We start from the raw sequence: 14,554 nt of genomic DNA on the forward strand, positions 1-14,554 counted from the left end.
TTATCAGCGCTGGCTGCTCTGTGCCTCCCATCGCCCCCAGCATGCTCCACATTCCTCTCTCATGTCCCCCTACTCACTGCTGCCCTGCTCTGCACTGCCTCCCCCACTCCTTGCTGACTTACACTGCATTATTCCCCCCTCGCCCTGCATAGTTGTACAGCGTGCCTCTCTCTGCTCTCTGCTGGCTGTGCACTGCCTCCCCTCTGCCCATCTCATCACTGCATACTCTCTGGGCCATTTCTCCCCCGTTTACCACTGCAGTCCCCCAAACTTCCTTTCTGCCCCCATTTTCCTTTTGCTCTTCTCCCCCTCCCCAACACTGCATCGCCCCCACGGCCCCAGAAACACGCTGCATCCCCCTTTCCCCCTACTCTCCCTCTACCATGCGTCGCCCCTCCCCCATGCACTGCATTGCCACGCCCCCTGGCTGTCGCCCCGCCCCTTCGCACTGCCCCCTTCGGCTCGCTTCCCTTCTCCCTCACTGTATCGCCCCGCCCCCCCGGCTCCACGCGCTGCATTCTCCCCCGCCCCGCCCCGCCCCGCCCCGCGTTGCCCCCTGCCCCGGGCCGGGCACGGCCCCCACGCCCGGCTCCCGGTGCCGCTCGGGAAGATGGCGCGGCACGTCCAGGTCAGTGCGCGGCGGGCCGGGCCGGGCCGAGGAGCCGTTGGGAGCCGGCCTGGCGGTTGGAGCTGCTGCGGCGCGCTGGGTCGGCCACGGAAATGGCCCCGGGGGCAGCGAGCCAGGCAGGCAGGCAGGCAGGCAGGCCGGGAGGGGGTGTGCGCCGGGGAACCGGGCATGGGGTGGGGCCAGGGTGGGGATGGGGTGAGGGGTGCGTGGGGGGGGAGGTAATACCAGAGTACGTCGTGGGGTGTGCCAGGGTGCGGAGGGGGTACTGGGGGGTGCTGAGGTGGGTCGTGGGGGGGGGGTACCGAAAGGGGTGCCAGGATGGGTCAGGGAGAGGTACTGGGGGGTGCTAAGGTGGGTGGGGGAGGGGTGTACCGAAGGGGTTGCCAGGGGGGTGTGTGTGTGCCAGGGTGGGTTGTGGAGGAGTGTACCAAAAGAAGTGCCAGGTTGGGTCGGGAAGGGATACGGGGTGCCAGGGTAGGTCAGGGAGAGATACTGGGGGATGCCAGGGTGGGTCGGGAGGGGTACCAAAGGGATGGGTTGGTGGGCACTGGGGGCAGGTTGCTGAAAAGACATTCCTGGAAGGCTGCAGAAAGCTGGAGGGACGGTGCCATACTCTACAGGGGAATAATACAGGCACAGTGCTAGTGCCTCCGGGTGTGAAAGGGGGACCGATGTAGCAAGGTAGCCAGTGCAAAGGTACTCACAGGACGCAAATGATACAGGGAACGGGAACAGAGCTGTGCAGGACCTGGAATTTCTCTTCTGCTGAAAATTTGACATGTCTGGGGGAAAAAATCAGAACAGAAGTTGTACATTAAAATTTCCGAGGGAGGGACATTCATTTCCCACACATCTCTACTCCTGCTTCAGCTTCCTGGGTCATTTATAGTCAGTTGGCACCTTTGCACCTAACTCCTTTGCATTGGCTGTCTTGCTGTGTCTTCCTCTCTTCCGAAGCATTGCTGCAGCTACTTCAAACCAGATTGGAGTGCATTTGGGAAATACGGGCATCAGTTGCAGGTGACCACGTGGGTTGGCATCGTATTAGGAGAGGGTTATGCCAATCCCATTTCTGCTTGGAGGGGCAGTGTATTTCCTATGTCTGCTCTCTATAATCTGTCATTGGCTTTCCCCACAGTAATGGTGTTATTTTTTAAAATAGGCTAGTGGAAAATACCTATATTCAATCATCCACTTTAGTTTCTTGCAGCAGAGAGTTGTGCCCTTCAGCGTGTCCTATTTATTAATTCAGTGTGCTTTTTGAAACATCATGCAACAAACACAATACATTGATTAAATAACAAGTTCCTGCATATTGACAGAATTCCAAGTAGAGGACACAAGCTAGTCCCTGCCTACCAGCGTGCATCTTTCCTACGGTTTGCCTCAAGCAAAAACCTGTCTGATAAGGTATGTCTACATTTATGACGGTGTGTAAATTACAGGCACTACAGGAGCTTCTGGAGCCTTTCCCCTCTGGAGCCTTTCACTGTGGCCAGGAAAGGCTCTGGCAGGGGGAGGTAGAGGGACACTACGCTGCTAAAAAGAGCAGTACAGACATGGGAGGCACTGTGTGGGCATGTAGTGAGCCATGTATGGTATAAACCCTAGAGGTACTGGTGTGTAAAGCACTCTACTCTAAGCCATGTGTCACCATCTACACTGCTATTTATACCCATGCTAGCTGGAAGTGCAGTGTCTGAACTCTGCACACCGTCTTAAGTGTGGCTGTACCTATAGATGTGCTTTGCAGAGTTCCCCAAAGGGCTGCAGGCCCTGTCTTGGATAGACCAACTCATTTAGGGCTAGATTATTTTCCTGTTCAGACTATTGTCCAGTGTTTTGTCCAGTGTAGTTTAAAAACCAGATGTGATGTGCCTTCCCTCATTTCCGTTGGGCAGTAACTCCACAGCCTAATATGTGTCATAGGCCTGAGGTTTACCCGGATATTCAGCCTAAATATTTTCTGACTTAATTTCAGCCTGTTATTCATAGTTGTACTCTGATATACTGTACCAGATAATTCATTTCCATCCTTTGTGCTCACATTCAGCTATTTGGAGTCTGTAAATCATCGCTTAGTCAAGTTATAAATATTTAGTTCTTTTAATCTGTGATCATAAATCATTTGTTTCAGGGACCTGATAAATTTCAGAAAATCCAGAATAAAGTAATAAAGTTATCAGTACTTTATCTGGTATTTATCCAGGGCTGAATGCAGAATTCCAGATGTGATATAAAGATGGTCAATAATCTTGTCCATGACATGGTACCTCAGTAGATGCTGCCTAAAATTATGTTGACCTTTTGGAGCACAACCATACTGCATAGCAGACTTATGTCTCTTTTCCCAGTCACTATTGCTTTTAGTTCTCTTTCATTACTTTTGCTTCCCTGTTTGTTCCTCTCCTTCTCAGTGTGTATTTTGGATTATTTCCCCCCAGATGTATTTGCTTCCTTTTTTCCAAGTTTCATTTTCCTTTTAATCTGAATGGGAGTGGTTCACTCAGTTTTGCAACTGGGATTGTTACATGTTAGTTACTTTTTTCCTATAAAATTCAGAGACTGATTTCTCTTTCAGCTTCAGCATCCCCTAGATGTACAAATTATCTGTACCCCTCCCAAAAGTGGCTATTTCCACAAGTTTTTAATGTGCAAACTGTATATGGCCATATTTTTTTAACCTGAAAGTTGAAGGTTGTATTATACAAGTTCAGGGGCAGCCAATCAAATCCAGTGAAGGTTTCAATGGCTACTGTTAAAAAAAAAAAAAAAAAAAAAAAAAAAAGGTGATTCTTCATACTTCTCAGAAATGTTTTCTGAGAGTTACTGTCTCCCTTTCCTTGACAGAATCGCTGGGAAACTACATACCATGGTTAATTAAACCAAATTTAATTAGACAGAGATTCTGTTAGCGGTTTGTCTTTAAAATTTTCTTGGACTGCCATTTAGCTGAGTTTTGATGGTTGTAAATTCAATCCTTTTATTTAAAATAAAAAACACAGCTTTAAGCATTGATTTATAGGTGAAGGTATGGACAAAGAGGTGCAAAGGCAGCTGACTTCAGGGTATCCATTCTAAACAGGGCCTGTCAAATATTAGGTTCGGCCTATTAGGATTTCCCTGGCTGTTTCTTTCTAGGTTACACTCAGGGCTTGAAATATTTACCAGATGTCTTCTAATAGAAGGACTAGGTCTACTAACTGGTAGCTGATGAGAAAGATGAGGGTGCCTACCAGTGAAATCATGTTAAAAAGTCCAGTTCCTACCCCCAGCTTCTGAGAAGTCAAAGGATGTTGGGATTTCTATTGGTATACTATCCCTGAACCTTGTTCAAGGGGCTTCATCTTTCATATCATTCTCTAGCTAGTTAGGTATCTAATAAATCTCAATTCTCTGGCTGATGGACAGGAGAAAGGATCCTTTCTCTCTCTCTTCCCCACCCCCCTGAAAACCTTCTTTGAGTGTTAGGTGGATAGATATTTTTGCTGTTTTGCCTGTCCTCTAGCCTCTGAACTATGAGGGTCTCTTCCCTATGAGTAGCTGCATTGTCTGCCTCTGCTGATCCTAGTTTTTCCAAGCAGCAATAGAGTGACAAGAATCATGTCAATATCATTTTAATTTTTCCCCACAGATTGAATAACACAAGTGAAACTGAGTAGTCTTGTCAATTTCTCCTTGCTGTGGCTTGGAAAGATATGAGCTATTGGTGTGCAGACTCAGGAAGACAGAACTGTGTTGCATGTATTCTGAAGGATATCTTTGCAACCAGAAATGAAAGCTTCTCTGTCAGAGAATCTAATGGCTTTTTGCCAGGGAAAACATCCCATTCTTTGTTCTCCTAAATCATTTTATTATTCCCTCCCTCCTTTTGCTCCTTTGTTCTTCCTTGTTTGTCTTGTTCCAATTAATCTCAGTACTAACCTTCTGGATAGTGAAGAGGCAGTAATGTTTTTTTGGGACTAGCCATTAAAGGGTATTCTAGGAGGAGACACTCTATACCTAGAGATCAAGGTCCAGATTCTTAAAGGTATTTAGGTGCCTAAGTCCCAATGAAATCAGTGGGAGTTAGGCACCTAAATGCCTTTGAGCATCTGAGCCCACAGGCCTCACCTTTGTAGTCCCTCTTAGTTGCTTTCTTGCCAAGATTTAACTTGAATTCTGGGCCTACATTTTTGTAATCCCTGCCATTATTTATAGGTATTCTGAATAATATGATTTGACATTGTTGGAAATTCTGCCTCTGGAAAGTTGTACTTACAGGAGGAAGTGGCAGTGGCCACTGGTTTACATTTTCAAATTCTGTGATGACTTACTCTGAAGTCACTTTTACTATTTGAGTAAAAAACCCCAAAAATGCTTGGTGGCATCCTCTGTATTTTGAAATGGTCATAAATAACAAGCACCTGCCTAGTCCTGGATTAATTAGTCTGGGGTTGAGGAAACATGAAGTTTGCCTCATTTGTGCCAGCAGCTATATTAGTGGATGGGCTGGTATTTTTTCCCCCGAGGCTCTTTAAAGCGGCTAGTATTGTACAATGATCTTCTTTCAATTAATATTTCAAAAGTGAAACACAAACAATAGCTTGGAGGGTGCATTTTTGCTTCATTTGAATTCTTTGCAAACAGTTTACAGTAGTTTCTTCAGCGTTTTCTCTCAGGCTTGAGTGTGTCAAGAAAATTTCAAATGGTTGCTAGTCCTTTGAGGATACGACTTTTTCTTTTCTTCTGTTGAATGATCAGGGCATGCATACTTAAAAAAACATTCTTGTTTTAGAGCTATTATCAGCACTAGTGAATTTCATGTACTTAAAATGGGGAATATCTCTAAAGCTGTTAATATTGTAACATGGAATATCATTATCCTTGAACTGGTGATTTCAGTAGGTGTAGCTGAGGAGTAAGATATCTCAGTTTGAGTAAGGGCTGGTCTATGCTAGGATCTTATAATGATATAGCTACATCTCTCAGCGGTGTGAAAAATCCACGCTTCTGAGAGACATAGCTATACTGACCTAACCCCGGGTGCAGACAGCACTAGGTGAGTGAAAGAGAGAGCCCCTTGGGGAGGTGGATTACCTATGCTGACAGGAGAACCTACACTAAAATGCTGCAGCTGCTCTCCTGTAGGGTTTTAAGTTAGACATACCCTAAGAGGGTAGTGTGGCCCTGTATTTACCCGTGCTAAACTTTATTAAAAGACAGCATTCTAGGAACCAGATTTCAGAGTAGCAGCCGTGTTAGTCTGTATTCGCAAAAAGAAAAGGAGTACTAGTGGCACCTTAGAGACTAACAAATTTATTTGAGCATGAGCTTTCGTGAACTACAGCTCACTTCATCGGATTCTTTCAGTGGAAAATACAGTGGGGAGATGATTTATATACACAGAGAACATGAAACAATGGGTGTTATCATACACACTGTAAGGAGAGTGATCACTTAAAATGAGCTATTACCAGCTGGGGGAGGGGGGGAGAAAATCTTTTGTAGTGATGATCAAGGTGGGCCATTTCCAGCAATTGACAAGAATGTCTGAGGAACAGTGGGAACGTAACTTTTCATCTTGAGCAACCTGAGTCTTTGTATCCTTCCTTAGATTTGCACACAGAGGGTCTCTGGTATACGTGGATCTTGCACCTCCCTACCTGAAAGTGGAGTTGGCCATCTCGGCAGCACTGTCCTCATCCCTTTTACATATCCCACAGAGGGATCTCACATGGTTAGGAGATGGAGGGTGGAGTGGCTGGACTGGAGCCTCAGTAGACCCACAATATCTTCCTTCAGCCTTGCACAATTTAGTCAGGAAAGATAATGCAGACCCAGACAGTATTATTTTTTCCATGGAGTACCCATCTACTGGGATCCCACAGCCAGTGTGTGTTCCCTGGTAGAATGTTTTTTTGTATGTATAGTTCGGATTATTTTTTTTCAATTACTTTGCATTTATCAACATTGAATTTCATCTGCTCAGTCACGTGAGATTCTATTGTAACCTCTTCTCAGTCAGTTTTGGATTTAACTATAACTTGAGTAATTTTGTATTGTCTGCAAATGTTTCCCTCTTACTGTGTACCCCTTTTTCCGGATCATTTATGAATATATTGAACAGCCCTAGTCACAGTACAAATCCTTGAAGGACCCTGCTATTTCTTCTCCCACTGTGAAAACTGACCATTTGTTTGTACCCTTTGTTTCCTGTCTTTTAACCAGTTACTGGTCCATGAGAGGACCCTCCCTCTTAGCCCATGACTGCTTACTTTGCTTAAGAGCCATTGTTAAGGAATCTTGTTAAAGGCTTTCTGAAAGTCTAAGTACACTATATCCACTGGATCATCCTTTTTCACGTGTTTGTTGACAGTCTGAAAGAATTCTAATAGGTGTGATTTCACTTTACCAAAGCTTGGTTGACTCTTCTCCAACATATTCTGTTCATCTTTGTATTTAGTGCTACTGGGTGCATACATTTTTCACAGGAAATCATAATAATTATGTTTAATTCCAATTCTTGTTATTAGTTTGTATGGGAAACTGCTGTACACACTACTGACCTGTGTATGCAGATTTATTCCCAAGAATTTTGCACGTGCATTGAGTTATATAACTACAGAAAGAAATCCTGGAGGAATCAGAGATGATCAATGGTTTATCTCCTGCTGTTCCCCAGAGTTGCATGGATGGAGGTTATAATTCAGAAATAATGTGACAGAGGAGACTCACACAGGGGACTATGTAATTAAAGTGTCCGAATGATGGTGGGTTAATGCCAATTTTTATTTGTCAGTGAAACTTTAACTCAACAAAAATGTTGACCGTAGTACCTGCTACCACTTCTTTTTTAAAGGATTGCAGATTTATCCTCATCCCAATTTTTTAGTGGCAGTGTATGTTATCTATATTGGAGGTTCTTAAAGTGAAGTCTGAGTTTATTAAGGAAGATTTTTTAGGCCAGTTTCTAGGAGAATGAAGATAGTAGCAGTGAAGTGGCTTCCACTTCCTCCAGTGAGATGGTACTGTGTTTGATACTTAGAAAGACAATATCAGAATATCTGGGGGGAAATGATTCATTGTGCAGTTCCAGGTACATAGTTTAGAGGCTGCTAATATCAGGAAAATAATACTTGATGATTAAAGGAGCAACTTCAGCATGCAGAGATTAGTATGCAGGTATTAATTTCAGGGTCATCGTCAGTGCTCTTGTACTTGCCTTTTATTTTTGTACAAGGGTGGTGAGTCCTTTCTAGAGGAGAGGGGACTTCTGTAAGGTCTCGTTTGCAGTGTAAAGTGCAGAAGAGACTAAAATGACCTTTCTGTGAAAGAGCTGGACTCTGAAATGCTGAAACATTCCAGACGTGACCTCAGGAGTCGCTATGGCCCATCCCCAGGGTACTGTTCTGTTTGCTTTTGAGTTGAGATTCCTGCAATGGGAGTTCAGTGAATGAAAGAAAAAATCTGCTAAAATAGAAGGGAGGGATTGGACTGAAGTTTGTAGCTAGCTCAGCATGAGCTCTGAGGAAGGAAATTGAAGAGAAGTGACCCATATTCTATGGAGCATTTCAGGGGCTGCAGATCCATAAGTGTGGATCTTGTTTGAAGATCTATTGTGCCAATAAGTGTTGGAGGGTAAAGTGAATATACACAACTGTTGGTGAGTGAGTGTTAGGCAGAAGAGGGTTTAATTGCTTTGAGTTAGTGTCTTGTTTGGGAGTTAGTGTACATATGTTGTTTTTTCAGGGTCTTATTTTCATTCATTAGTTTATATTTATAGAGGAATAAAATCTTCCCTTTTTATGTGACCCAAGGAGTGAGTGGCTTGAAAGGGAAACGTTTTATCTTTAGAAGATGCTAACCTTTAAGAATCAGAGGGGTAGTCGTGTTAGTCTGGATCTGTAAAAGCGGCAAAGCGTCCTGTGGCATCTTATAGATTAACAGACGTATTGGAGCGTAAGCTTTCGTGGGTGAATACTGACTTCGTCAGATGCATGTAGTGGAAATTTCCACTATATTTCTGGAAATTTCCACTATATGCATCTGATGAAGTGGGTATTGACCCACGAAAGCTTATGCTCCAATATGTCTGTTAGTCTATAAAGTGCCACAGGTCTCTTTGCCGCTCTAACTTTTAAGGGAAGCGCTAGGGGGATATGAGATGTGTGTTGTCTTAATACTTCTGGGGGAATTCTCGCCACTATGCTATGCAGAATTTTGCAGAAATTAACGTGTGCAGAATTTCCTTTCCCCCACAGAAATGGGTTGCAGTGCTGCTGGCCATCACTAAGAGCTGCTGGACCCTGCAGAGCCCAGCTCGCACACATAAGACACTGCTGGGGGGAGGGAGAGGGTTCCTGGCAGCTACAGCTCCCAGCAGTTCCTGTGGGAAGGAAATGGCATATAGGAAATTTCCTGCAAGCCTGGGACCAAGCATCAGGCTTTCTCTGCCTCTGGATCCCTGGGCTCTGTGGGGGAGGGGAGTGAGTGTCTGGGCCATAGCTGGGCTCTGGGGGGGAGGGCGGGGTGGGTGTCTGGGCTCTGCAGGGGAGAGAGTGCTGGTATCTGTGCAAGGGGGACCCTGTGGCTGGGCTTTTGGGGGGGAGAGGGTGCAAGTATTTGGGCTGGGGGCAACACATTCAGTTTGCCCAGTGTGTCTGATAGTTTCAAAGCTTAGAGATCTGGATGCCCAGTTCCCGTTGATGGGAGTTGGTAGTCCAAATCCCTTTAGGGTAAATTTACCCAGAAAATGAAGGTGTGATTGTAGCATGGGTAGGCATACCCGTGGGCCAACAACCCGAGTACATACCCAGGTACCCTGCAGGCTTGTACTGGGACAGCCAGCCCACTTTGAATTCTGTGTTGCCATGTCTTCACTACTATTGTTACCTGAGCTAGTAAGGTTAAAGGTAGGATGGATATGCTTACCTGTGCTACAGTCACACTTCCATTTGCAGTGTCGATATCCCTTAGACAGCTCTGAAAATCTCAGCCTGAAAAATTTCTGTTTTAGTCACTAAAACCTACTGGGGAGGAATTTGTTCACCCTTCTCATGATAATTGGGGGGTGGAGCTGGGGGGGGAAGAGTATTGTAATTTCTCATTAGAATAGTAATTCAAAGTAATTGCTAACTGTACTGACCCCACTTTGTTCTAAAACAAGTGTTAAGTATGAAATGACAGCTGAACTTTTTGTAGACTTGGGCCTCAGTCTTGCAAAGTGTTAGGCCATGCTTAACATAGATTCATAGATACTAAGGTCAGAAGGGACCATTCTGATCATCTAGTCCGACCTCCTGCACATAAAGCATATGGATACGCTCAATGACTTTCTGTTGGTCTTGCATAGATTTCTCTCTGGTCTTCAATCTTCATTTGGCTTCCTCTTAAACAGTATCTTGTTGATTCTTTCTCTTTTCCTCCTGTGTTACGTTATCTCTCTCTAAAAAGTACCTCATGTTATAGCTACTTTTTGCATTTAGTGCTTTCTTCATTGTGTTTTCAAATATTGACTCTTCAGTCAATAGGTTACAACATTTTCATGCTATTATCAGATATGCTCAATAAGACAAATGTTGAGTTAAAGCTTACCTTCGCTATCTTTGGAACTTACAGCTAATGTTAGAGAGCAAACTTTTTTTAAAAATACATGTTAAATTTGGATTCTTTTTATTAACTTTACCTGTTGTTTCTGTTCTAAATTTCAAATTAGGAGTAGTCCATGATAAAAGAATTGTATTATGTTACTTAATTTTAATCACTGGAGTAATGTCTTCCATTTTAGTACTGAGGTATAAAATCTGTTTGTCTCTCTTGCACATATATTTTACTGGAGTTCTGTGCCACTCTTACTGCAGTGGGAATTGGGAGGGAAAGAAACTACAGGGGTTTGATTGCACTTTTCTGGAAAACTGAGCATAGGTAGCATTTCATGTTACCGTACTGGCCATATGTCAGTGTTTGTAAATAGCCGGTACTGTGAATCTTAAGGAAGGCTTCCACAGGTGAAAGGCGTATTTGGAGGTTTCAGTATTGTTCTTTCTTAACAGAGTTTGGCAGAGCTAGAAGTACTATGTAACCAGCTCTATGAGGGGACTGATCTAGCACAGCGGATGCAAGCAGAGAAGTTGCTCTTGGAGCTTATTGACAGCCCTGAATGTCTCAGCCAATGTCAACTTTTACTTGAACAAGGAACAGTAAGTACCTGGGAGAAGTGTAAAATCTGACAATGTAAACATGCATTTATCATGAGGCCCACATTGGGGTCCAGGTAATGTCAGTGTAAATGCAATACATGTGAGATGCTCATTTCTTATAACAAATTGAATTTTTTCTTCATAAATAAAATTCCAGCAAATCTATCTACACACATAAATTGGTATTAGAGGGTGGGCTTTGTGGGATTGACAGTACCTATCATTAGAAAGCAGATAACCAGAAACGGGGAAAACCTAACTATGGGGGAAAATAGATGTGAATGTTGGTCTAATACTTGCAAAAGGCAGGAACCTTTATGTCACGTATTGCTCCTCAACATGATTTGCTCCAGCACTTTTACAACTAAGTCCCCTATGCTCCTGCTTCTCCAAGTTACAATGGGACAGGCTAAGAATGGTGTGAAAAGCCTTAAACTATGTTTTCCTGTTGTCTTAGTTTAAACCAGTCTCTTAGCATTGTTTCAGTTTTCTTTTTTAGAGTACAAGGAGTCCAGTGGCACCTCAAAGGCTAACAGATTTATTTGGGCATAAGCTTTCGTGGGTAAAAACCCACTTCAGATGCATGGAGAAGTGGGTTTTTTACCCCACAAAAGCTTATGCTCGAATAAATCTGATAGTCTTTAAGGTACCACCGGACTCCTCGTTGCTTTTTGTGGATACAGACTAACACGGCTATCCCTCTGATTTTAGAATATTGTGTCTTTTTTTGGTACTGATATTTTACGTGCAGATATTTTGTCAGATTTAAAAGGAGGTGGGGGAACCAACCCTGAGTTAAACCTTCAGTTCTTCATAATCATTACTGTGTATTGGAACGTTATGATTTCAGATGACAAGCCTAAGACATGTCCATTATCTGGAAATCATTGACATAGTTGGTAATGCCTTGGAAGAGCTTGACAAATCTATCGTGTTAATGGATGCTTAAGGAGTTGTTAATTCTGTTTATCATTATGATACAGTTAGGTTATTGCAATAGATGTTGCACAATGCATTCTCAGTGGGGGGAAAATGAAAATATTCAAATTTAGTATAGCACATTGGTCTGATCCCGTAATCCATACTCTTGAGTATGGATTACTTATGTGAGGAGTCCCATTCATATGTGGTTGCAGCTGTGGTCTCTTCATTGAACAATGGTCTGGTGAATCGAGTGTTTTGGAGCCAGGACACCTACTATTTTCTATTTCCAAGTCTTCTACTGACTTTCTTTGACCTTTAGCAAGTCAGTTAACTTCTCTCTGCTTTAATTATCCTCTCTATAAATTTGTTATATAAATGTTTACTCAGCTTTGTAAAGTGCTTTGAGATCCTTGGATAAAAGGTGCAAAATCTTATTGTTAGAAAAGACTCAATTACTCTGTGTCTTCAGTAAGACTTTTGTTCAGGATGTGAGAAATGCAAGCATAAATATTATTCTCTCCAATTTTCGGTGCATAGTAATTGCATTACAATCATTAGAATTCCATAATAGTATCAAGTAAAACAAATATAGGTCCTGGTCATGCAAAGATTTACACACATACTTAATTGTAAGTGTGTGCATAAGTCTTTACAGGAGTGAGGCCATAATGTGAACAAACGTAACAATACAGTTGAGCTACAGAATTGTTGTAATTAAGATACAGAAAATTCAGAATTCTAGTAAATTTCCTTTTTGTGTGTGTGTATGATTGTCTGAGATCATGTGCAAGACTGAATGAATATATGGTACATTTTCTCATAGGGTGGGTGAATGGCTTCTATGATCTAATAAGTCTTTTCCATGTATAATAACTATCAACTGATATCAAAATGGTGCTCAACAGCTTTGTTGTTAAGGTGTAGTTTCCATTTCTGTTATTGTGGAGGCATGGTAGTGGCTCCATAGCTAAGATTATAGTTGTGCTGAAGCTTACACTTGAAGCAGGAATTAAACTTCTTGCATTTATGAAGAAAATAATGTATCCAACTATAGCACTTTTTCCTCAGTAATGAATTTTCAGGTAAATCTGTTTGTTATTCATTTTAAAATGGCACATCTACCTTGTTTTTGAAAATTTATAGCAAGTAAATTCTTTAACTCTAATCTGTTGGGTTTTTTACATTATGTACAAATACATATAAAACAAAGTGTGTCTTTACTAAACCACTCATATATTTTTCAGATGTAATGTGTATTGTTTAATTGATCTTAGATTTTTAAAAATCATAGTGTATATCTATGTGTGTGGTGTAGCCCAGCCCATAGAGCTAGCTTTAGCATTTATTTTACTTAGCAGTAATGCAAGGAAGCCTCCAGGTCTGTATCCTGTAAGACAGTGGCTGTCAACCTTTCTAGACTACTGTACCCCTTTCAAGAGTCTCATTTGTCTTATATACCCCAAGCATGGACAGTGGGTACCATAGGCTGGGGGAGGCTGTTCCTCCGCAAACAGCCAGGCATGGCCCCACCCATGGTTCTGTCCCCAGGCCCCTCTCCCCTCCAGCTTTCGCTTGGCATGGCCGCTCCAATCTCCCTGTGGGACGGCCCCAGCTCCCGCCCGCCCTGTGCTTTGGGGCTGGGGAGGCTGAGGCCGCATTGTCTGCCCTCCTGCTGTTCTGAGGCTGGGGTATGGAGCTTCCTCCCACTGCTCTGGGGTGGGGGTGCTGCGGCCACGTTGCCCGCCCTCCCGCTGCTGTGCTGCTCGCTCCAGGGTTAGGGGGGTGAGGCTGGGGGCACCAGCCTGGGGTGGGGGGACTCTGGGATGGGGTGGGGGGCACAGAAGGGGTGGGGCTTCAAGCAGAAGGCGCAGGGCTTGGGGCGGTTCATGTGCTGCTCATGATCAAGTTTCATCTCGCTTAAAAACTACTTGCTTACAAAATCAGACATAAAAAAAAAAGTGTCACAGCACATGATTACTGAAAAAATGCTTGCTTTCTCATTTTTACCATATAATTATAAAATTAATCAATTGCACTTACATTGTACAGTGTATAGTATATAGGGCAGCAAAAAACAAGTCATTGTCTGTCTGAAATTGTAGTTTGTACTGACTTTGCTAGTGCTTTTTATATAGCCTCTTGTAAAACTAGGCAAGTATCTTGATGAGTTGATGTATCACTTGGAAGACCTCGGCATACACGTACCCCTGGTTGAGAACCACTGCTGTAAGACATTGGCTTAAGCAGTTAGCATAAGGTTTGAGGCCTATGAACTTTGGCACAGATAAGTGGCCCAACGGTAACCCCTAAGTTTTGGGGAACTGGGAATAGAGTGTTTAAGAGGGAAGTTTGTACATAACATTTGGCAACTGCAGGAATATTAAACTGATACTTGGCGTGGATATTTTAGTATAGACTCATTGGCAAATACTTAACTATAAATTTGCCTTGACAACAAATTGGCTTATATGGTAATAAGTTGAAATCATTAATATACTAAACTCTAGGATAAGGGCACCCTAATATTAGTAGGTGTCAGGGTTTTCTTCTCGCTCTGAATTCTAGGGTACAGAGGTGGGGACCTGCATGAAAGACCCCCTAAGATTATTTTTACCAGTTTAGGTTAAAAACTCCCCAAGGCACAAATTCTCTCTTGTACCTTGGATTAGGTAACGCTGCCACCACCAGGTGATTTAGACAAACTCAGGGAAAGGACCACTTGGAGTTCCTACTCCCCCCAAATATCCTCACAAGCCCCCACATCCCCTTTCCTGGGGAGGCTTGAGAATAAACAAGATGAGCACAGACCAACATTGGGGGT

At 43.2% G+C, this 14,554-nt stretch overlaps 1 protein-coding gene across 6 annotated transcripts in view; it reads left to right on the forward strand.

Annotated features, from left to right (window-relative positions):
• The first annotated feature begins 458 nt into the window (after positions 1–458).
• RANBP17 (RAN binding protein 17) overlaps positions 459–14,554 on the forward strand; it is a 256,018-nt gene continuing 241,922 nt past the window's right edge. For 4 of the 6 annotated variants that reach the window (XM_038413647.2, XM_043491411.1, XM_043491412.1 and 1 more), the window contains exons 1-2: positions 624–744; positions 10,663–10,809. In XM_038413647.2, coding sequence (XP_038269575.1) covers positions 721–744; positions 10,663–10,809 — 171 coding nt within the window. In that variant the 5' untranslated portion in view covers positions 624–720. Of the gene's footprint in view, positions 745–10,662; positions 10,810–14,554 lie in introns of all 6 variants that reach the window. The other 2 variants (XM_038413649.2, XM_043491410.1) reach the window with 2 other exon arrangements.

Source organism: Dermochelys coriacea, chromosome 8, assembly GCF_009764565.3.
Source record: "Dermochelys coriacea isolate rDerCor1 chromosome 8, rDerCor1.pri.v4, whole genome shotgun sequence".
Classification (NCBI taxonomy): domain Eukaryota; kingdom Metazoa; phylum Chordata; order Testudines; family Dermochelyidae; genus Dermochelys; species Dermochelys coriacea.